The sequence below is a fragment of the Pygocentrus nattereri genome, chromosome 18 (assembly GCF_015220715.1).
Source record: "Pygocentrus nattereri isolate fPygNat1 chromosome 18, fPygNat1.pri, whole genome shotgun sequence".
Taxonomy (NCBI): Eukaryota; Metazoa; Chordata; class Actinopteri; order Characiformes; family Serrasalmidae; genus Pygocentrus; species Pygocentrus nattereri.
In genome coordinates this window covers 7,250,657-7,274,682 of record NC_051228.1, presented here as the reverse complement: position 1 = coordinate 7,274,682, position 24,026 = coordinate 7,250,657, and the positions used below count along the sequence as shown (strand labels likewise).

The 24,026-nt window shown below is 43.2% G+C and overlaps 1 protein-coding gene across 4 annotated transcripts in view; it reads right to left on the bottom strand.

The window, feature by feature from the left end:
- The window catches only part of ksr1a (kinase suppressor of ras 1a), a 66,893-nt gene extending 43,271 nt beyond the window's left edge, over positions 1–23,622 (bottom strand). For 3 of the 4 annotated variants that reach the window (XM_017711888.2, XM_017711889.2, XM_017711890.2), the window contains exon 1: positions 19,192–19,713. In XM_017711888.2, the coding sequence (XP_017567377.1) occupies positions 19,192–19,434 (243 nt within the window). In that variant the 5' untranslated portion in view covers positions 19,435–19,713. Of the gene's footprint in view, positions 1–19,191; positions 19,714–23,534 lie in introns of those variants that run through there. The other variant, XM_017711891.2, reaches the window with a different exon arrangement.
- Between the last annotated feature and the right edge of the window lie 404 nt (positions 23,623–24,026).

Below are 24,026 nucleotides of genomic sequence, written 5' to 3'. Positions count from 1 at the left end.
GAAGGCAAAAGGGGGTCCAACCTTTTATTAGCAAGGTGTACCTAATAAAGTAGCCGGCAAATGTGTTTTTGTATATATCATGCAGGCCTAATTACTCCCATACACCACAAAATGATCTACAGCCAAACCAATCACATGTCCATCAATTCTAAAGCACACCTTTTAGCCCTGGTCCAAATTCTAGAATAGCATTTACAGTCTGACTGGTACCTGCTCTGTGAGGGGCCTGCAGAGAAACAGACGGACTACAGTCTGTAATTGTAGAACTACAAAATGTTCCTGTATAATAAGTGGAGCTGATAAAATAAACAATGTGCAGAGAAACAAGGAGGTGGTTTTAATGTTATGGCTGATCTGTGTATATAAAGCCTATGGAACAGACTGTACTGTGCAGAGGCCCCAATATCCGGTTTAAAAAGCTGTTTATCTGATCACTAATCATTTATTATTTAGAAAAAAACTAATATCACAATAAGTATAAATACCATTTCTACTATAAGTGGTAATTTTATGAATGTCAGTATGTTTTCTCTCCTGGTGGCAGCCCAGTATTATTTGTAGTTATCATCCAACACCTGGTTTGGCTCAATCAAACAATCTCACGCTCTCTCTTTTTTTCCCCCTGATTTCCCCTCCAGCGAGCAGGGCCGTCAAATAGATATAAATAGACGTTATTATATGGAAGGGAACAGCGAGCAGACCTCCTCTTGGGGGGCGTCTGTGCTGCTGGCATGGCAACCGAGTGTCATCGGCACATTGCAGCTACAGTGACGGCGGGGGCACCGTGACATCAGCGCTGTGGAAGACGCCGGGTTCACAGCGAGGCTAACAGACAGGCCTAAAGAGCGCTGGAAAAACGGACATGGTAGGACAACAGCCTAAAGCAGGGGTGGACCAGCAGGCTTTGTTTGCATTCTGCTCTGTGTTACGTTACTGTAAAGGGCAGTTCAGATGGATGAGACCAAATACGAGGCCAAACACAGTCTTCAACTGAAGGTACGGTACTGTGCAAAAGTCAGAGACCACCATTCGTTTATGTAATTTTCAGTCAAAACAGGTATTAAGAACAATTTATGCATTTTTCAGCATCAGGAAAATATATATTTAATAGAAAACTGCACCAAAGCCTGAAGAAGTAAACATAATATTAGACATTTCTGGATTTAGAGCGTCCACTTTTCCCTTTATTACGGCTTCTGTTCTTTTCATGAGGCTCACTTTGAGTTTTTCAAAGAAATCTGCCATCAGCTCATAAAACCTCACTCCACATCTCAGATGTGCTGGTCTCTCTCATCTATTTCCTCGTCTCAGCAAGAGCTTCCTGACAGCTACACATCCTTTCAGACCCGTAGTGCTGAGTTGTCTTCTCACAGTGGAAGGACGGCTGTGGATGTTTTCAGATCTGAGGCAGCTTGATTTTCTCCTCTCTCTCAAAGATGAAAGCTTTAAGTGCTGTTTATCTGAGGGGGGCAGTTTTGCTGTCTACCAGGTCTTCCAGGTGGTTGTTAAGAGTCACATTTTCTCTGTAGCTTTTAATAATTTTTGAGTTACAGTTATGGAAACTCATGTTTTTAACTTATTTTCTGCTGACTTTGCTTATGCAAAAAGGATTATCTTAGAAATATCATCTCTAAGATAATCAGGTGATATTTCTCCTCAGAAATATCACCTGAAATGAATAACTTGTGCTTAATGGCTGTTTTGACTGGTGATTAAAATAAATGAAGGGTGGGTTGTTACTTTTGTATAGTACTCCATATGAAATGGTTCCATGGTAGAAAATCTCATGAAGAAACTTTTAAAAATGCACAGTGGACCCACCAGAAAGTGGCCATTACATACCTCTATGCTAACACTATGATCTTTGGTCTCCTCAATGGCCTCGTCCCACTGCCCAGTCCAGTTTGACTACCTTCTTTTGCAGGGGGTTGCGGGACGCATTGATATGTCCTTTAAGGACTGCAGGGTTCTTTTTTTTTTGCCCCCACTTCCCTGGCAACATCTTTTCAAATAACAAACATGACACGGGAGGGAATGTTCTGCGAGGCAGCTCCCCCGATCCTCCACAAACAAACAGCGCTGGCTAGCAGAGGAGGAATTTTCCAGCTCTGTGGAGAATGCTGACCGGAGCGCTGCAAGAGAGAGGGGAAAAGAGAGAGAGAAACAGAGAGAAAGAGAAAGACCTGGCTCATATCACTGGAGCTCCAGGTTGTGGGGTTCCTTCATCTTTCTCTTTCTACCCCCTCTATCTCCTTTTCCCTTTTCCTTGTCATCTCCTTTCTCTCTATCTCTCCCCCTCTCTCTCCCTCTTTCTCTCTCCATTTTTAACGAGGACAGGTCATGCAGACACCTCAGCGCCGAGCTGTAGCAGCTGATGACGCAGGGAGGAGCAAAGGGGTGGAGGGCTGAGCAGCCCCCCCAGCCAGTGAGGACGAAGGAGGGAGGGAGGGAGGGAGGGGGGTTTTGGCCTGTTGAGACGGGGCCCTTTCAGAGGCGGCCAGGCCGTCAGCTCATTGACGCACGGACAAGCCCTGTTACCAAGAGGCCGGCGGCTATAAAGCCAGTCATCCTTTTCACACCTCCACCCACCGGCCAGCCCTCCTCCTCCTTCTGCCTCCTCTAATCCCAGCATTAATGAGTGCGCCGCAGCCTTGGACGCCAGCACCCAGTGGCATCCAGCCATGCTGGGTCCGTCACTCCATCCTACAAACCTCAGGAGAAAAACCCCAATGGAATAAACAACATCCAGAATATTCTTCCACTAGGCACAGCTGGAGAAGAAAGAGCTTTTTCACCACTAAAGGCATGCTTAGGACACAACAGAGCAAATACATACTGACAGTAGGCAAAGGCAATGAAACAGCGAAGATAATCATCAAAATCAAACATTTGTATTACGCCATTTAGTTCCTCAATCGGGTTTTAGCGCTTGCACTTTGAACAGTTGCTACAGCAACAGAGAAGTCTAGCCATTCACTTGTAACAGCACAAATTGGCAGGACAGTGAGGAGGAGAACTGCTACTAACTAGGTACGTCTAGAAAATGTGCCACTGCTCCTGTTCTCCTCCTGATGGTGGTGGTGGTGGCGGTTCCTGATGGGAAACTTGTTTTTTCTGATAAAACACAGAGTGTCTACAGCCAACAAGTTAAACTGTTCACCAACCAATCAGCACTAAGTAGCAGTAATGCTACTGTAGAAAAATGGAAAGATCTATTTTCTGAAATAAAAGTAAATTCCTGTGTGAAAGACTTCACAATATTTCAACATTTCAATCAACATTTACATAAACCCTCTGGCGTTTTGCTGTGGTGTTTTTGGTATAATGGGAGGAACTGAAAGTGGCCAGGTTTGGGAAGTTAGCTAGCTCCAGATATATTCTTTTATCTATTACATAAATTATTTTAATAAACATTCTTATGCATAATACTGTACACATGTCTTAAGTGCATTTTTTAAAATATTCATCTTTGTAATAAGTGTAAAAATCGCAGAAAAGAAGCAAATAAACAAAGTACCAAGGATGTATTATTATCAAAAAAAGTTGTTGATATTTTGTGAGCCAGCTTGAAAAACAATGTTTGATTCCAGATTTCTCTTAAATTTCCCAGCCATCACTTAGATTTGTTCAATTCTAATACCAGCATTCTTGATTGATCATAATAAAGGATTGACTGAGCCAAACCAGGTGTTGGATGATAACTACAAATAATACTGGGCTGCTACCAAGAGAGGAAACATACTGGCGTTCATAAAATTTCTACTTACAGTAGAAATGGTATTTATATTTATTGTGATATTAGGTTTTTTTCTAAATCATAAATGATTAGTGATCAGATAAACAGCTTTTTAAACCGGATATTGGGGCCTCTGTACAGTACAATCGGTTCCATAGGCTTTATATACACAGATCAGCCATAACATTAAAACCATTGAACCCTTGTTTCTCTGCATTGTTCATTTTATCAGCACCACTTACTACATAGGTGAACTTTATAGTTCTACAATTACAGACTGTAGTCCGTCTGTTTCTCTGCAGGTAATATTTGGGTGGTGGATCGTTCTTTGCACTGCAGTGACACTGCACTGTTGTGGTGTTGCACTGGTACGAGTGAATCAGACACAGCAGTGTAGCTGGAATTTTTAAACACCTCAGTCCTATTTATAAGTGCTGGACTAAGAATTTCCCACCAACCAAAATACCCCCTCTATGTTTTCTTCATGTTTCAAAGGACTGTTCACAAAAGCATAGAAAGCTAAAAACTAAGCATCATGAAAGGCATCTAATACTAATCGATGGAAAATATATCATGATGCGAATTTTGACAGTATCACCCAGCCCTAATTAACAAGAGTGGACAGACAAAGGGGTGGACAGACAAAGCATTTCCTCGTCTCTTAAAATAGCAGGCCTCAGCTATATCAAATTACCCTGAGAATATCCCTTTCATAGCAACGTTTTCTCACAGCAGAGAAAAGGACAGGCTGAGTGCTTGCCATTATAATTCTCTACCAGTCGGCCGTGGGCTGTGAAGGTGTCCCTGAGAGCAGTCGCTCACCAGCCACCTTTCGAGTGCCTCGAAAAGAGAGTCAAGTGGCCTTTCGCAGCTCATCCGTGCTTACGCTATACCCTTTTGAAAGCAACGCAGCCTTGAGCGCATGGGGGCGGCAGCTCGGCGGCTAACAAAAGCGCTGCACGCTAAAGGCAAGCGCCTCACCAACAGGAGGTGGCAGACGAAGGTCAGAGGTCATGTGTAGGTCCAGTCAGGGGATGGAAAGCACCTCACGGCAGGGGCAAAGGGTCGTAAACAACTTACCTCAGCTTCGTGGCTAAGGGCTAATCCTAATTACGCAGAGGACATTGATTCCCCCGGTCAATAAAGCTCAATTTCCTTTCATTTGAGTCAGCGGAAAGGCATCCTCGTCCGAGCCGACGGTAAAATGTGTGTCAAGGAGCTAAAGAGGAAGATTTTTTCCTTTTTTATTCTTTTATGAATAAGAGCTTTTCAGTTTGGTGCCTAATAAAAGAGCAGCCTTCCGCCACTATTTGCAAAAACCACAAGGCCTCAGCCGCTCATAGTAACCTTGGATTTTACAAAAGAGCAATTGCAGATCCAGAAGGTGGATCTAAGTGAGTAAATGCTCTGGCTTATGACTGCCAGCATGTAGAGTTTTCATCAAAGCAGATCTCCTTACAGCAGGTGGTCAGAACAGCCAACAGTCGCATGGTGTCTTCATGTTGATCCAAAGTCTTTGGACTCTGCCTGACTTTTTCTAAACACGCTCTCGGCTGAACTTTGCCAAAGTGCAACGACAAGAGTACTGAAGCATTAAGTCAATATGTCAGACAAATACAAATCCTCCCCCACCACCGGTCACGATGCGCAGCAGTTAGACCAACTCACGGCTCCAAAGAAAGCAGAGCAACGCCCGGTTTTACATGCTTTTGTTTTTCTCTGTGTTATCTCTGCTAACATTGACTTTAGGGTTTGGTCTGCAGTAGACATTAAGAAGATAAACTGTTTTTTCACTTGTATTTATTTTTTTTGTAGGGGACCTGATCTAGCCTTGCATATATCATTTACAATAAGGCCATGTAAAACAAGTACAACAAATACAATAAATTCCTGCCTTTATGAGGGTAATTCCAACAATAATGGTTCACAAATAATAACATCAAAAATGTCAGGAATGATCCACTCCCAGCACATAAGATCATGAAACTCATCGCTTGTAATGAAGAGCAGCACTTCATTATGCAGAACCTAGTAAAGGTGGGCAATATAGTGATATTTATCATTATCATGACAAATTACAATACGCCACAATAAACGTACTAAGAGGTACTTTAGGAACACTGGCCAAGTGCATGGTGTATTACCAAGAGAGCTTAATTAGGCCCTGATTTAATGTAGAGCCGTATGTAAAATGTTCTAAAAACCATAAAATCATTTTTTGAAGTTAAGCACTACTGGTACTGCTCCATCTTTTCAGTGCAAAAGTCAGAGACTGTCTTTCATTTATTTAATTTACAGTCATAACAGCCATTAAATGCTGTTATTCATTTCTGAGGAAATACAACAAAGTTGGATTACATGGCTGGCGGGGAGCAAACAACTACTAAGAATGAACTTTGGAGGTGTGGAAAAATACTCCTGCAGATTTGCAGTCAGCAGTACTGACTGGAAATTATATAAATGAAAGTTGGTCTCTGACTTGGACAGCATCGTGTATCGTGAAAATTTCTTCAATTAGCTACAAGGAGATAGATTCACGGAGTTACACTGACTCAGATGAAAGACACCGTCCACATTACTTCCGTAAGGAGGGCCCAGTTTGAGACAGTCCCTCAACATGTCTTACTTCATCAATCCACTTTTCGCAATGTCGCTGTCCAGCAACGAAACTCAAGGCCAGCATGCCAACTTAGCGAGCAGCACATCCAACTGCATGACTTAGCACTGGTGGCGTAACTTAACCCTTTGTATGTTCAGCAGCAGTTCTGCTGTCGTGCCTTTCCTGGCCTCATTTTGTCCTTCATAAACAGCGATGATGTTTATGCAGGATGGAGCTCATCCCTCCTGCACCCACCACAGCCATGAATAGTCCTGACACCCACCTAAAGAGCTCTGAGAAACCTTATTCCGTTCATATCACTATTGATCAACACATGCACAGTGAGAGAGGCCAAAAAAAAAGACACCCACGTCATCCAATTCAACAGCTTTCTAAAAATGAGCCTCAGTATCGGTGCGCTGGTGGAGGCATTCTGCTGCACGGTCAGTCGCAGTGTTTAGCTGGGTTTCTCATGAGCACGAACAGAGACTCTGCAGGTAGTTAGGGGATCACGCAGCCATCGCAGAGAACAATACACTGGTGCAAGCGTGACGTCAGGTTTCCTAGCAACCACACTCATGGGTCTTCAGTGGCGTTTTTCTTTTTTTTTTCAGAGTGGGATTTTCCCACAGACAGAAAACAGAAAACATCTCCAGCTTATGAGAAGACGACCTTATAAGGCCCATACAGGAATATTCATTCTGATTATTAAGGATTACAGCTTCTTTACTGTATACTACAGTGTAGAATCGGGCTTCAATGTACATTCAACATATGGCCTTGTTAAAAGTTAGATTACAATCTGCAAATGAAGATGGCTTTGAGAAACACCCTGACTCTTGTGGGTCCCAGAGTGACCACCACGAAACCCTTTCATTACCCACGCACCACAGAGGGACAGAAACGTCCACCTGCGTGAAGAGAACAAAAGCTAAAGCTGGCGAGCCGCATCGCTGAGTCCGTCTGTTATGGTAACATCAGCCTGCCCATGCAGATGGAGGTAAACACAGGCACTGTGCTGCCATGGCAACGCATCTGTGACGTCCGCAGACGAGACTGACAGCTAAAGGGCATGACCACACCCAGCTCCTCCGAGCTGCAGGAAGAACACGAGCTCAGACGTCACACCTTTAAGAGCAAAACGTGACTTAGCACTGCACTGAGCATCAGGCCGGCGCCCACGAATAGCACTGGCTCTGACGAGAGAAAAATCCTATTTATAACCCACAAACACAAACCCGCTGCTACCAGGCAAAACACTCCTGACTGGCTGTATGCCTTTCATAACCTTTTCAGTCAGAAGTTTCATGCTTAATAGGTTGAATTAAACGCACCTGCTTGTTTCTACACTCACTGTCATTTTATCTGCTCTACTCAACATATAGGTGCACTTTGTAGTTCTACAATTACAGAATGTAGTCCATTGATTTCTCTGCATAGTTTGTTAGCCCTCTTTTACCCTGTTCTTCAGCAGTCAGGACCCCCACAGGACCACCACAGAGCAGGCATTATTTGGGTGGTGGATCATTCTCATCACTGCAGTAACACTGACGTGGAGGTGGTGCATTAGTGTGTGTTGTGCTGGTACGAGTGGATCAGACACAGGAGTGCTGCTGGAGTTCTCCTCAGTGTCACTGCTGGACTGAGAATAGTCCACCAACCGAATGATCCCTGCTCTGTGGTGGTCCTGACCTTTGAAGTACTGGGTAAAAATGCTGCTTTAAGTGATCTCAGTTTCATTGGAAAATCAAGTTTCCCACCAGGAGGCATCACATGGACAATGTGAAGTCAGTATAGCAGAAAATAGAAGTGAAGTTAACAATCAGACAGAAAGCAAACAGATAAACTGGAATTAATGCAAAAGTAAATTTTAAGCATGCTAACTCAACACTTTCCTTCTGCTTCATTTCAAAAACACCAGCAAAACAGGCCAAACTGACAGATACCAACCAGCTCATGAACTACAACATACATTTCACAACCTCATTGTTCCGTTTATCTCTCACAGAAACCACATGAACATACGACTCGAGTGGACGAGTTCCTCCTCAGAAAAAAACTACCACCCCACTTGCACTTAAAGCAGCATTAATACTTCCCAGAAAGCAAACATATACTAGTCAGCTGGTTTGATAAAATCAGCACCCCTTTGACTGTATGCCACTGCTGGTCTACCCTCACACCACCTAGATAACTGTCCTGGTCTACAATTGCCTCAAACACATTTTAAGTGCACACAGCCTTTTATTTTGGACAATAAAATACGACAAATATTACAAATTGAGAGAAAAAAATGACTCTAGGCCTGTGGACACTGTGCTAGATTGGTTGCAGCTGTTTAACTGGCTTTATTTGTAATATTGCTGTTAAAATGATTTACTAATTAACACAGGACAATGAAAGAAACTAAGAAAGAAACAAGGGAACAAGCAAATTGGACTGTAAGTGGAAAATGAGTGAAACGACTGGCATTTGGTCTATTGCTCTGCTTTACCACGAGTGGGCCACCCAGCTTTGCCGTCAGCAGGCCAACAGTGGCCTGCTACCCTGCTATCTGATATGGTAGCTAGCATAGCCAGGGAAGTAAGTTACCACGGCCCCAACCTCAACTGTTTTATTTCACTAACATGATTTATGTGCTCTAGCTCACAAATACATTAGCTAGATGGCTTGCTGGCTAACATTCGCCCAAGCTAGCTGGAGCTTTATCTGGAAACGGCACCTGTTAGCTTCGACAGAACTTGTGCTAACAAGCTAAACTGTACAGAGCACACAGAGGAGTAGGTTTGAAAACATTTTATAATTCAAAATTGAAGTGGCTTTACTTTTCACCACAGACATCCCTGCTGAATGAATTCCACGCTGGTCTAAGCTGGTTTGTGCTAATCTGGGTTTAGCAACACCAGCACACCAACATCTAAAACACAGCATCATGCTCTTCGTTGGCGGCCAGCTATGCTAGTCTTCGCTGGTTTTTCTATCAGGAAAGATAGAAGGGTGGACAAAATGTAGAAGTGAGCAAATTTAAGCTTCTAAAATTCCCAGAAACAATGCTTACATCAATCAAACCAGGAAAACTGGACGTTAAAGCAGCAGGGTTTGTAAGTTTGAGCAAGGGAAGCTACCCGTCCAGACAAGCTAACACTAAAGCTAAAGCTAAAGCTACCACGGGGTGCAATGTAAGTTGCTAAGGAGGACTAGCAACCAAACGTTTCTTGGCTGACGGAGGAAATTTGGGAGGAGAGGAAAGGAGGAAGCCGTAGCTGCCATTGCTAAGCCACCCACTCCTCATAGACCCCATCCCCCCCCACGACCAGGGCTGTACATCATAGACTTTTACAAGCACATATTACATGCGTACCGTGACATATGTCACATCATGTATGAACACATGTCCTGTGGTCACTACTGTTGAACTTCAACCTCTATGTGAGCTCCTGACATGACATGTAGTGAAGGGACAAGGCCCTGATCACCAAGGGGGCAAGTGAAGCATGTGAAATATGTAAGGTCCGCATTTGTGCCTTTGGTCTTATCCATCCTTATCAAGTGAAAGCAAGTGAAAGTGTTCTGTCCATTAGCATTAGCACGTTGGACAAAAATACAGCACCATGTTAGGTTGTGGTGGAATGACCAGCCTTTGGCAGGACTACTTTTTAAGTATGGCTAATAAAATTAGTTTGCATTCAATTTCTTTCTATGTGACTGAAAAACATTGCCATGATTGTCCTCTTATCAATCAGTTTGCTTCTTTAACTCAGCACTGGAGCTATCAGAGGCTAATGTAGCTAACAAGTAGTCAAAGTTTATGCTACACTAGTTAGCGGGGTGCAAAACTGATTTGCTACAAAATTTTGAATTAATGGAGTATAAGCTTGCATTGCCTGTTAGCTACACTAGCATCGTAGCTCCTTGGCTGCCTGGCTGGGGTAAGGGGAAACTGAATACACTGAAGCCCATGCAAGGTGATGTCATGGCAAGCTGCACTGCAATAGCATTGTGATATTTTGTCTTTATTACGCAACCCAGTTCGAGGATGAGCCGGGTCACGTGAAATGCTGGATCTGAAGCCCTAGCCCTACCCTGCCAGGGACAAAGCGGTCACAAACAATGGCCAGCTGACCTCTTCTCCATCATCAACGGAACTAGCTGACCCTGGAGCAAGGGCGCGGACGTCACTAAACTGGCTTCCAGTAATCCACAGTCTCCTTACGCCTCTTCTGAGCACCTTATGCTCTACATGAACTACAGACTAGTAACTACATGGGTATAACTTAAGACACACAGTTTTACTGGTTGTATGGAGCTTGTTATTGACATTGACGTTCTGCATCTTCTGGGGATCTCAAAGAACCAGCCCCATCCTGATTAACTTCAGAAAGCATCCAAATTTCTTGACAGAAATGGTGAATATTTGAGGAATTCTGAACTTTGAGCACTGAATATTTCAGCATTAAATGTTTTTCAACACACAATCACAGTCATAATCGCAACGATTCAAGGCAAGGCCAATATGACTGACCTAATAACCCCGATTCAGTACAGAACCAATGATCAGTTGCCTAAATATTCTATGATTGCTCCATTAACCACTGTGAGAAAAAGCCAGAATGTGCCCTTCAACAACAGAGCACTCCTCTGTATCCGTCTACAGCGATGCACGTCCAGTATAGCAATGCAGTGGAAAAAATAGACCTTCAGTTACAGCTCACCACAGAAGGAAAAGGGGGGGGAGGGTGGTTGTTGGGGGAGATGTTAGTGCTGCAATCACCTGCTTCACTGTCCACCCCCCCCAGCCCAACGGCCTGTTGGGAGCCCCACCCCCAGCACAGCTGGTTGGCCGTCCCTCCTTCTCGCCCCGTCCTCTTTCCTCTCTCTTTGTACGTCATGCGATTTTCTTATTTAACAATCAAGCCTGAAAATGCGTAGGAAGAAAGACGAGCTAAATATAGACGCAGCCACAATAGCACACGCCACGAGCGCACCACAAAAGCACTTCTCCAGCACAAGGAGGAGCGCGGGGGGCGATAAGGGCCCAAATCTGCAAAAGCTGCTGCCGAATCTCTGCCCCGGTCGCTCGTAAAAGAGCAAAGCACCAGTTCACACGGCCTTGACAAGACACAGAGCAAAGTTCTCACCATATAAACTGGGTCACAAGACTCATCCATCAAGTTGCACACTGGAGTCGTGTTATTATGAAGGAGGTATTGACCTCCACTATGGAACTGTTATGGATAAATGTTCCAGTATATACACAGAATATGGTACTTTTTAATACTGGATGTTAATTATTTAAGTATGGATGGTCCTCAACTGTGCAACCTGGGCCCTCTATTGGCCAACAGTACTATTGTTGTCCTCCTTTCTTACACCGAAATGAGTTCCCAGACCCAGATTAAGGCTAAAAAGCACTAAAATTTCTAAAAGTTTCCATCGTCATTGCAGTTCTGTCCAGGAGTTGGCTTATTCCATGTTCAGCAAACCGACCCTTAGTTTTACTCTTCTCATTATCTCATCTAGAACAGCACATGCATTATGCATAACATTTACTTGCACTTCTTTACCCATTTTACTACAGGTTTATTACTTTTTCATTAATCTCAAGACTAAATGTAACTCGGTAACAACCATGAAACTAATCCAGAGTGAGGAACTGAATCGTGAACCCACATACAGACGCTTAACCTGTGCTCACATTAGCAGGCGTCCAGTCATTTCCTATAGAAGCAGGCAACTTGGACAATGCGCAACCAGTGACACATCGGCAGGACAGCGGGCAAAAATTCATGTTGACGACTTATGGAAATGAAGCAAGACACAAGGAATCCATTCCCAATGGCGTCACATAAAAACGGAAAAAGGGAAACTTATAAACCATAGACTTAGTTCTATACACAGCTGTATGCAAAACATTGAACACCCCAGTCAAATGACATGTTTTGTTGCTTTTCAAAGTGGAAGTAATCACATAGACAGAGAACATACTTAAATATGAAATTTTACTGCACAGTTTAGCGCACAATTAAAAGTTATTTGCTGAGTTGAACATACTGGAAGGAAAAAAAAAACATTACATATAAAGTGTGTCATAAATTTTGCACAGACCATCTTTTATGATTTATTATGTCCCCAATATATCTAACAGTAATTATGCATAAATATGTTAAGATTAAGAGACCCTTATTAGTCCCACCTCCAAGAAATTTCACCCATCCGTGCAGTGAAACACCACATGCACACTAGTGAGCACACACACTAGGGGGGCTCGCCCAGAGCAGTGGGCAGCCCTATCTGCAGCGCCACTGGGGGTTAAGTGCCTTGCTCAAGGACACCTCAGTCATGTACTGTCAGCTCAGGGGATCAAACCAGTGACCTTCCGGCCACAGGGTCAGTTCCCTAACCTCCAGCCCATGACTGCCCTAAGGGCAAAGCCTCCCTGTCGAGGAACTGAATCCTGGTCTTCCAACTGACAGCCGGAGATACTGTCCATTATACTAACAAGAACGACTGTTCTCTGTAGAGGATGTGCTCACTTATAAAATCAACAAAACATGTCATTTGACCAGGGACGCCCAAACTTCGCTTACAATTGTACATCACTTTTAAAAAGATGGTTCTTCAAGGGCTGTTTAGCACTGAAAATGGTTCTATGTACCATGAAGACTCACAGAACTCTTTGCATCATGAAAGTGTTCTTCAGATTGACGGAAAATGTGCATGAATGCGCCATAAATGGTTCTATATAGCAAACAAAAGTTTGGCATCGTAATAACAGAACCATTATAGAACCATTTTCACAAATGTTCTGTATAGAATCATCTACAGCACACTCTTCATCAATCTGAAGAACCCTTTCATGATGCAAGGAGGCCTTCAATCATGCAAAGGGTTCCTTGAGTGTTCATGGTTCTATATAGAACCATTTTCTTCACTAAGGGACACTTCAAGAACCATCTTTTTTAAGAGTGTAGATTAGTTACGCACTCTTGTCAGAAGCTGGACAGTGTACATTTGCCCATATGGGCCAAATAGAGACAAACCTGGAGCGACATTAGCGACGTGTGCCTCCTACTCCTCCTGTGAACGTGTGGGTTTTAAACTACCTGAACGTTCACATTAGGAGGTGCACGTAGCTAATAATGCCACAGTGAGCTGGTGGGGAGAACTTTTGGGGATGTATTTACAGAAAAGATCTGGGTGACTATTGACTTCCAGTGTCTTTAGTTTAGCAACGTGGCCTCAGTGCTAAGTTAAAGAAGCAGAGCGTGTGCTGACCGGCTGACTACATCAGCATTGATCTGTGTAGCACATAGACAGCATCCTGAAGAAGCATTAACATTTTTGCTAATCCTGTAAACTCTACAGCCCCTCCTAATATGCAAATCTGATTGTCACTGATCTTTTGCTGCTACTGTCAGTCTGCGGACTCCATCGGGATTTTAATCGTTTCTATCAGCCTATCTAGAGCAGCGTAACGCTCATCGCTCTTACAAATTCAAGACCTTGATGCTAAAAGGGTCCAAATACGTCTGCTTACAGTCATAAGTAGAACGCGCCATGGGAAATACACATACTGGAGTAGCTGGCAGGCCCTGCGTGCACAAGCTTCGCTCCAAAGAGATTCCGAGCCTTTATAGAAACAGAGGAATGCCTGAGTGGTTATAATTCTACCATCCACAGCCGAACCGACAAAGCGGGGTCTTCACACACGGAGACACAGACGAGGTAGGTATGAAGCGAGATCTGGAGAGAGAGCGAGAGAACGAGTGCGAAAAAAAAAAAAAAAAAAAACGGCGAGAAGAACAAGTGCGAGGGCTGGCGCCAGGCCGGGATTAGCGCATGAAAACTGAAGCACCACCTCACAGTACTCCAGCCGGAGCACCATTATCCACTCACAAGTACAGCATGCTATGAAAAAAAGCAGCCGTGAAGTGGAATAACAAAAGGCTTTTTGTGAGAATTTAATGCGAGTTCAAGCCTCTCTTGATTGCGCTGAAGTACAGGTGTCAATGAGAGACAGGTGGGTGGGGGGGCGGGGGTGGGGGGGGGGGGGGTGTGCTGCACAAGTGTGACAACCACTTCAGCTTCTGTCATTCCATGCGGGAATTAACAGGCCGTTTAGGGCCTGTTAACGCTGAATGAGAATCGACGTGCCTCCACTTTGTCCTCCCTAAATGGCCCTCGTATGACCACTTTGGCTGTCCCGATGGGAGCCTATGAGACGTCTAATGCTTTTCAACCTGTCATTTCTGACTGCTGATAGCATTCAAAGCTCTGGCTAAGCCGGTCTTGAGCGCGACAAGGCACGACTGGAACTGGACAACATTCACTTGTGTATATGTACATATACATAAGGTGGGTGAGCACTTGTATGCATAACACTATATGGATCTCATATTTGCTCTCTGTCTGATATATATGTGTAGTGCATGGATCATATATATACGTCTGATACAAACACTGAAATTTCTATATATGCCATCCATATACGGATAATGCTTTCTATCCTATATTGTTAAATGAGTGTCACACATACATGTTTACATATGTATAAAAGACTGAAATTTGATATATGACTGGCCAATTTCAAACAAGTTGGCATATATGTCACATATATGTCCACATGTGACTAATGTAGGCTGGATAAAAGGGAAATCCATATATGCTAATATATGTCATATATTATGTGAAATGCATATAATTCCATATATATCACATTTCCATATGAATTCAGGCTAGTCTAAGCTTCTTCATGCTGGTCTGGTGCTGGTTTAGCTGGTCACCCAGCTAATTCTGGGTGACCAGCACATCTATATCCAAAACACAACATGATCGTGATCAGCACATTAACATTACTGCTGACCAGAATACCAGCATCTAAAATACAACATATGCTGGCTTTGCTGGTGACCAGCTATGCTCATCTCTGCTTGTTTTTATGTTTTTATTTATTTATTGTATCTGAGCGTCGCTCAGCCCAACGACAGTATAGGACCATAACTAGCCGTTAATTAATATTAATGATTAATTAAATCAAATCAAGCTTCATTTGTCACACAAACAGCCATACACGATATAAAGTGCAGTTGTTACTATGGAAAGTAGAATATACAATAAATATATATATATATTAATATAATTATATATTCATATAAATTTAAAAATATATACAAATATAAAAATAATTTTAATATTTTAAATTAAAAATATACAGTGCTGTGCGAAAGTTTTAGACATCTAAGCCAATTTTTAAACAGTTGACCTCAGCAGTGAGTTTATTACAATATACATTAGAATAAAGTCACATTCATAATTCAATAAAAAGTAACAAGAATTTCTTGGGTCCATATTTTTCCTTGACCCCTTCACAGCCGCCACAGAGACTCGTTAATATCATCAATTACATCATGAGCTCAATTTACTGAAGCACTGATTCAAACCAGGAGCTGCTTTTTAACTACACATAATACTGGGCTTCCTCGAGGAGAGGCTTGGAAATGGTTAAACACACTGACATCCAGAAAATCACTATTATATATATATATATATATAAAACATAATAATCTATCTGTAGGGTTATAAATGGAGTACATAAAAAAGTGCAGACACTTTAGCACAGTAACCCAGCATCACCTAAACCTTCCACTGCTTTCCAAGTACAGTAGATGTTTCATCAAGTATTTCGAATTGTTTCATATCAATACGTTCATTTATCAAAAGGGGGGGAAAAGGCAAAGAAACAGTGTTTTTGTCTTCGCTGCCAGCGAAACTAGCCAAAAGGTAGAGATGGGCGATCTGACTATGAAGGAATCAAAATCAGAAAGCTGTGTTTAGCATCTTGTTCTCTTTCCTCGTTGTCAGAAGAAGCCTGCCAAAAATAAAAAAAGCATCCCACATCACACGCTAACGAGCCCTGTACCTGTAAATGAAGGCAGCGATGAGCGACTGCGGCGCAGCCCTGCTGTACTATGACTAATCAAATATAGTGTGATGCAGAGGAAGCCTCGTAGCACTGGAGAGCAGAAGAGGAAAAAGGCCTGACCGGTAAAGCGGCCGCAGAGAGGCTCCGAAAGGAAGCTGACGGGGCAATTCCTCAACAGTCACGACCCCGCTGCTTCCTGACGCTGCAAAGGCCACGAATGGCTCTGGACTACAGGTGGGAGGGGTTGGGGGGGGGGGGTACTTCCTGCTTCAACAGGAAGCAGAACTGAAAGCAGCCGTTTGGCTCATGGTACTGAAATAGCTTAGCTGGTGGCACAATATTCCAGCTGTTCATTTGATCTTCGGCCTCTAAAAATACCGCAAGAAAACACTGAGCTAAAACCGTGACAAGGCCGCCGAACGGAGCAAAGCAGGGAAAAGTTTGCTGAGGTTTTGTAGAATCCGGTCTTGCGGGATCATCAGAGCCGAAAACGAAGGCATCTGTTTGTGAACGACTGGGATTAAAAGCTTGGTAAAAGGTACCAGCCAACTGCACATCAGCCTCATCCTACAGGCTACGCATAGACACAAAGGGTGCATTTATTTCTTGCGCCAAAAAAGCCAGAACTCCTTCCTTCCAAGACATGACAGCTCAGCCTGTAATCCAGCGAAACAGCTCACATTTATTCTGCTGATGGCTGATTAGAGACTCAGGCCAAAGGGACAAAGAGAAATGTACACGGCGTGATGCTGTGACCCAAACACAGACACAGCTCAGAGATACACATTATAATCTAGACGGGCCCAAAGTGTATCACGCAGGGGGCTATTTCATATCACATGAATCCCAGTTAAAAAAAAGTAGGAACCGTCCAGTAAGACTGTCCTTCACCTCTGCTCTTAATCTCCAGACATGTTGGGTTAAGTGGTTCCAAAAGCATCTTTGCACTAAATTCCTGAATGGTAGAGCGAGCATCACACTGAACACTCTCTCTACCAGTTAACCCCTAAAATCCCAGCTTTCTTGCATACTAAGGCTTATTATTTAACTACAGGGACTTTTAATACAAACTAGTTAAGCTATTCTTAGGTTATAGAAATGTGTAATAAAGCTTTGGGCCTGCTGGTGGGCCCTGGCCATTTGAGGGGTTGAAATGATCTTAATACTAGGGTGCTTTAGGGGAAACCTGGTTGTCTTTAACACCCCCCAAATGTTTATATATATATATATATATATATATATATAACATAATGCAATGAAGGATGCCAAGCCATATGTAATATATGGGTCATTCATCCAAATATAGGCCATGGTACAATAACAAATGGTCATTTTAGTACATCCGCAAAGTGTGTCAAAACATGGTGGGGGGTAAACATCATTTGCTCACCCACTAGTTAAAGCTATCAGCCAATCCCAGTGCAGTAAGCGTGCCTTTTAAGAATACAGGTAAGTTGAAAATAACAGTCCACTCAGTCCGTGAGTGCAATAATTATTGATGAGGAAGCCCAATAGTTACCCAAACACACCTCAGCTGTGACCATGTGACCCTAATGAGTTAAAACAGGTTAAAATAGCCTCATCAAAATAGCCTGCTTGCTAACACTATGGACCTTTATGCCTCTATTTATCGTTTAGTCTATTGTCAGCGATCCACTTATGATTTCATTCTGCAGCTCACTTTTATATGATTGATTACACGTCATCACTTACTACTACACCCTGCCTTTAAGACTGATATATGTTAATGAGCTCTGCTCTGATCGGCTGGGCTTGATTCAAAAAGCAGTCTGGGCTGAAACACTGCTTATAACTTCAGTGTGAGTGGGCGGGGCTAAAGTTTTGCCTTTGTGATGTCACTGTTTTGGTCTGTGTGCCCATATATCCAGACTAGGCAGTAATGTGTATGTTTTGAAAGTGCATAACTACTCTACAATACTCTAACTCTACAAATAAAAGAGCAAGTTTTCTTTTCATAACAGATCTGCGAAAATAGCCAAGACGACCACACAGAGCCCAAAAATGTCCCAGAGGTTTTAAGTAAAATTGATTTAAAAAAATTGATCTGCCCTGAAGAAAGAGGTCAAAATGTATTTTTAAAAAGTGCCAGTCATCACGATCCTCACACTGCCATGTGAATAAGGTTAGTGTGCTGCGGGGCTCCTCGTGTGTACTTGGTGCCATTATTCACAGTTCGATGCACTGTGTCGTGCAGCACCTCACACTCCAAAAAGATGGTTCTTCAGTAAAAGCAATGGTTCGTTTAGAACCATGAACGATCAGCATCCCTAACTGAATCTTTGCATGGTGAAAAGGGTTTTCAGATTGATGGAGAGCCATTTTCCAAAAAGGTTCTCTGCAGAACAGAACCCCTTTCACCATGCAAAGAACCGTTGGAGCATGGAATGGTTCTATATCGAACACAAGAACCCTTGAAGAACCATCACTTTTAAAGAAAATAATACCATGGCACAACTGCAACGTGTGCAGCACCTCAACACAAATGCAACGTGTGCTCAGCAGAAAACCAGGACCACAGCAGTGCACATGGTGGGGGAAGGACCCCCCACAACAACAACAGCGGCGGAAAATAGGAAAGAAATTGCGACGAGGCTGAAGCTGGCTTCTTTATTCGCCAGCTTGCTGTTCGAATTTCCCCGTTCCACCTTAAATGGTGCAGCAGTTCCATTCGGGCGCCTCAGGCTCATAATGTAACTGCTGCACCATTTAAGGTGGAACGGGGAAATTCGAAGAGCAAGCTGGCGAGCAGCTGTGAATCAAGCCCAGCAGCCGTGCACCGGGCTGAGGGCAGCATGGGGCAGATAGAGAGGGGTAAACAGAGTGGGCCCTCCTGCACCCTGCTCTGATTTGCACCCCCCCCCCCCCCCCCCCTTATCCCTTTACCCCCTCTCTCCCCCCTCCCCACCTCTTTACCTCCAGGGTGCGGATCTCGTGCTGGGTGAGGTCGTTGGTGGCGGCGCATTTGGTGCGCAGCCCCTGCAGGCTGGAGATGGAGATCTCGATCATGTTCTGGAGGAGCTGGCACTGGTGCAGCGCGGCGGTGGCGGCGGCCGTGGCCGCGGCGGCGGCGGCGGCGGCGGCGGCGTCCCTGTCCGGCCGCTCCTCATCGCTCTCCACCACCATCGTCCCTCCGCGCTCAGCAGAGCCGCACTGCATCCCTCAGCATCGAGGGGAAAAAAAAGAGAAGATCGCACCCGAAACGCGCATGCACGGGGCCGTCACACTCGCGCGCGCGCACACATACGCGGTCACATACTCGCACGATACACGCGCGCGCGCACGGTACACGATTCAACACCGGACCCCTTCAAACTAATAATTAGATTAGAGAAAAACAAATAAAAAATTAAATGAGTTAATAAATCAATAAATTAATAGACAGCCGCTCCAGTGTGACCGTGCTGCTCGCGCGATCCCCTCGATCTCCTGCCTCCCTCCCATGCCAGCTCGCGCTTATGGAGGTTGGTTGGTTGGTTGGTTGGTTGGTTTATTTATTTATTTATTTATTTATAAACGCGCCTGTCAGCTGGAAGTAAAGCCGTAGGGCACAATGCACGCTGGGTAATGTAGTCCGTATACCACAGCGGCTGGAAAACAAAAAACAAACAGCTGCGGACAAAGGGAAGGAAGGGCTACAGAAAGAAGTGTTACCTCTTCTTCCACTGCTTCAACTTCAACTACACACACACACACACACACACACACATATCCATATATATATATATATATATATATATATATATATATACACACACACACGTGTGTGCGTATGTATGTATGTGCACATGCATATTTATATACATACATATATTGTGATATGTAATACATGGACAGATAACATATAGGCCTCACTACTGAGGGGATGACCTGAGATTAATGACCATGCAAGTGTCCATAGAAGCTTCTAACTGCCAGGAACCCAAGGCCCAAAGTGCCTCAACACATGAGAATAAATCAGTGCACACGTTCTCTACAGGGAAGAGACTTAAATACGACATTTTTCTGCAAATTGTAGTGCACAATGTCTATTTATTTGCAGAATTTAATATACTGAAAACAAAATTAAGCATGAAATATAGAATATGCCATAACTTTAGGTTTTATTTTGTCCCCTCTGTATGTTAACCCCCCCCCCCCCCCCACCACCTCCAGCGTCCCTGAGCTCTACAGACAAACTGATTGTTAGAAAATGAACATTTTTCGCACTCAAAGACAGAACAGGCTGCCATCTCACTTGGCCTACAATACAACGTTCTAGTTTTGTGCAACTGCGTCTGACAAGGTTTTCACATGAATATATAATCACAACAGAGTGAGAATGAGAGGGAGAGGGAGGTTTGGCGGAGTGGGGTGGTGGGCTTGGGACACGTTGACAACAAATATTTCTCATCTCTCTGAAGGTGTGATGTTCTCCCATATTAAACGATCCCATCTCGGTGCTGAGTCATTCTCCGAGATTTGCCTCTCACTCCATCTGTCCCTCAGAGAACACTCAGTCTCCGAAAGGCCTCGCAGTCTTTCTACGTGAAGAATCTCAGAGAAATATACTTTATGCACTCGAGCTTTACTGTCGTCTGGGCTGTCACTACTACTGGCTACCTTATGTCTGCCATGCAGGTCAGTGAATCACCTAGTAAGGCTGGTGGACTCTTGAAGCTCCTCGAACGAGTGGCCGAACGCCTTCCATATTATAGCGACTTGACTTTCCTCCAAACCACGTTCTCAGGGTATGTGTGGCGTCTGGTTGACTGGTTGACACACAAACTATGCTAATACACCCAAACCAATGAACCCCTTCGACTTTTTTGATCTTCAGGCTTATTATTCAGTTATTACTGTGAATTACTCAGTGACCTCTAAAACAAGTCATATATTCGGGTTGTTTAGTTAATAGAATGGCTGTTTCTAGCTATAAGTGCTATGGGCTTTTGTATAGGCCCCCCTGGTCTTCAGGAGGCTTCACAATTATGCGTTTGTTGCACTAGAACACCAAAAACTGGAAATTTGTAATGTGGAATAAGCTTTTGAGTCATTCTATGGAAACATTTTTGTGTCCTTAGTACTTTTAGATATATATTACAATTGAAACACATGTTGGGGTTACAATTTATTCATATTTTAGAATAAAACCAAAAAGTTATTTTAATAATTACACCTTCTTGAGCCTCAATTTAGCAATATTGTTTTTTTAAATCTACTATATAGAATTCAAAGTAACACAGAAGAGCTCGTCCTCACAGTCATGAGGTAAAAAACATGTTTTTTTCTGAAATTTTAACTGCAATAATCTGTACATGAATGGAAAATATGTGATTTAAATAACATAAAGAAAACAAATAAATATTATAAAATATATACTGAACGTTGTCCTCAGGAGTTGCGTCACTGGTGTTACCAGTGTTACCACGTAACAAAAAATCTATTATTTTGAAATAATAATCATACTGATGACTTCACTCGACTTCCTTTTACCCGTTTTCTGAGGATCTATGAAGAAAAGCGCACGGTGAGTCCACCGTCTCTTTCAGTTCTCAGAGATTTTCTCACTCGGCTCCTGATTTCATAAGAAGCTTTTAGTTGACGTCACTGGCGTGACCGACTTTATTCTGAGATAATTGTGAAAAAATAGAACGTAAATGGATTCAATTACACATTTTAGTAGATTTTCTATGACTGACAGCATGTGGTCTGATGCTCTGTGGCAGCCGTTTTGTAAAAGGCATTTTTCATTAAAAATGTCTCCGGTGTGACCTTCCTCATGTGTGACACCAGTGACCGTCAGTAACACCAGTGACACCTATGGAGAGATAGATAAGTGGACGTTTCTGCAGAATGACCCATATATGGATACATCTAAATTTAAATTTGGTGTAATTTGGATTGCAAAATGCAGAAAGTTCAACCAATTACTAAGACTAAACTTTGGAGGTGTGGAAAGTAGATTCCTTTCAAAAACTGGAAGTGAGTCTCTTGAAAACACTGGTGGGGATGCAAGGCGGGGGTGGTGGTGATGGTGGGGGGGATTACTGATTGGCCCCTCTCGCTTAGAGCTCCCAAATGTTAAGAAACATCCCTGGTTAAGAGTGAAGATACGAAGATATCCAATTTAAGAGGCTAAAACATGCCTCAAATGTAAACTATGGAAATATCAGAACAAAAGAAAGACTGCAGTATTTATTGGTTTTATAGAGCCAATAAGCAACTAGCTTGAACCAGTCTTACAGCATTAGGTACCAGTTTTCAAGCACAAGTACACCCAATATTTAAGACTTCAACAGAAATACCCTATAGCCTACATTTATGCCCAGTGTTTAAACATATTTGACATGCACTGATGCACTGGTAAGGAATACCTGTAGGATTTTGCTGCTATTACCTGTTGTCGCCTTCTCTTTTGCTAGCCACACTTTTGGCATTTGATGCCTACTATCCCTAACTGCAATGATACAAGCAATGATTGAGAAGGTGAAGTCTGGCAATATTGAAAACAACGTAAAGTACAGGCCTGTGCAAAACCAGGCCTCCCACCATTTATTTCATTTCCAGTCATTAAATGAAAAAAATTTCAGCATCAGGAAAACATATTTAACAGGAACTCACACGAAGCCTCAACAACAAAATATAGCATTACATTTTTTCAGTATTCAGTTTGTCCTCTCTGCCTTTGTTACAGCTTCCATCCTTTACTTGCTTACAGTTTTTAGAAAGAAATCTGCAGGGATATTTTTTCGACCCCCCAAAGTTCAGTCTTAGTAGTTGGTTTCGCTTTTTCTGCTTCTCACAATCCAAAACGTATCAGTCCATAAAAACCTTTCTCTACGTCTCAGAGGTCCTGTTTTTGTGCGTTAGTGCAAGTTCTCTTCTGTCTTGCTGATTTTCTTTTCTCAGTGACGAGCTACGCATCCTCGCTCTCAAAGACGATAAGCTGTTTATCTGACGGGGGCAGTTCTGGTGGTCTACCAGGTTTTTCAGGTGGTTGTTAGTCCCATTTTCTGCTCTGACGTACCTTACATCTAACCCCTCAGAAACACCTGAAAAATAACATAATTAATGGATGTTTTGACTTGAAAGTCAATAAATGAAGGGTGGTCTCTGACTTTTGCACAGAATTGTATTAACCAAGCAGACAATATAGAATACAGACCACATTTTGAGGGCTGGGATATCAGCGCTGTTGTATTACACATGTCATGTCCTGCATTTGTACCCCTATCAATTTACTAAGTTCCAGCCTACGCATGCACAAGTCCCCTCACCTGTAGGATGTGTAAGGTGTTCTCCACGAGCATCAGAAGAGTCCAAAGTTCCTATTTAGTGACCGTCCTCAGGGACAAGACCTGTCGTCTAGACTTGTGTGCGCCAGTGACAGGGATTCCCCCGCACTTGGGCTCACCTCGCTGTGCCTTTGAGGCCAAGACGAGGCCGTGAGCCTTAAGGCTTCAAATCCAATTAATGCAACGTGAACAACAAGGAGCTACATCGCAGTTGCTGTCTGTTGTGCCATGTTCTTCAAATCGGTTCCTCTGCAGAGCACTGTTAACACTGCACTTGCCTGCATAAACAGTAATTAGAAGCACCTATAGCTCCTACACACATTGGCCATATTATCAGAAACACCTACCATATAATATACACTCTTCAATTCAAGCATTCCTAAGTAAAGGAAATGCTTCTATTTAGATCCATGATATCTGTATTGATCTCTTAGCATGCTTAAATGGTTCTTTGCATGGAGAAATGGTTCCTCA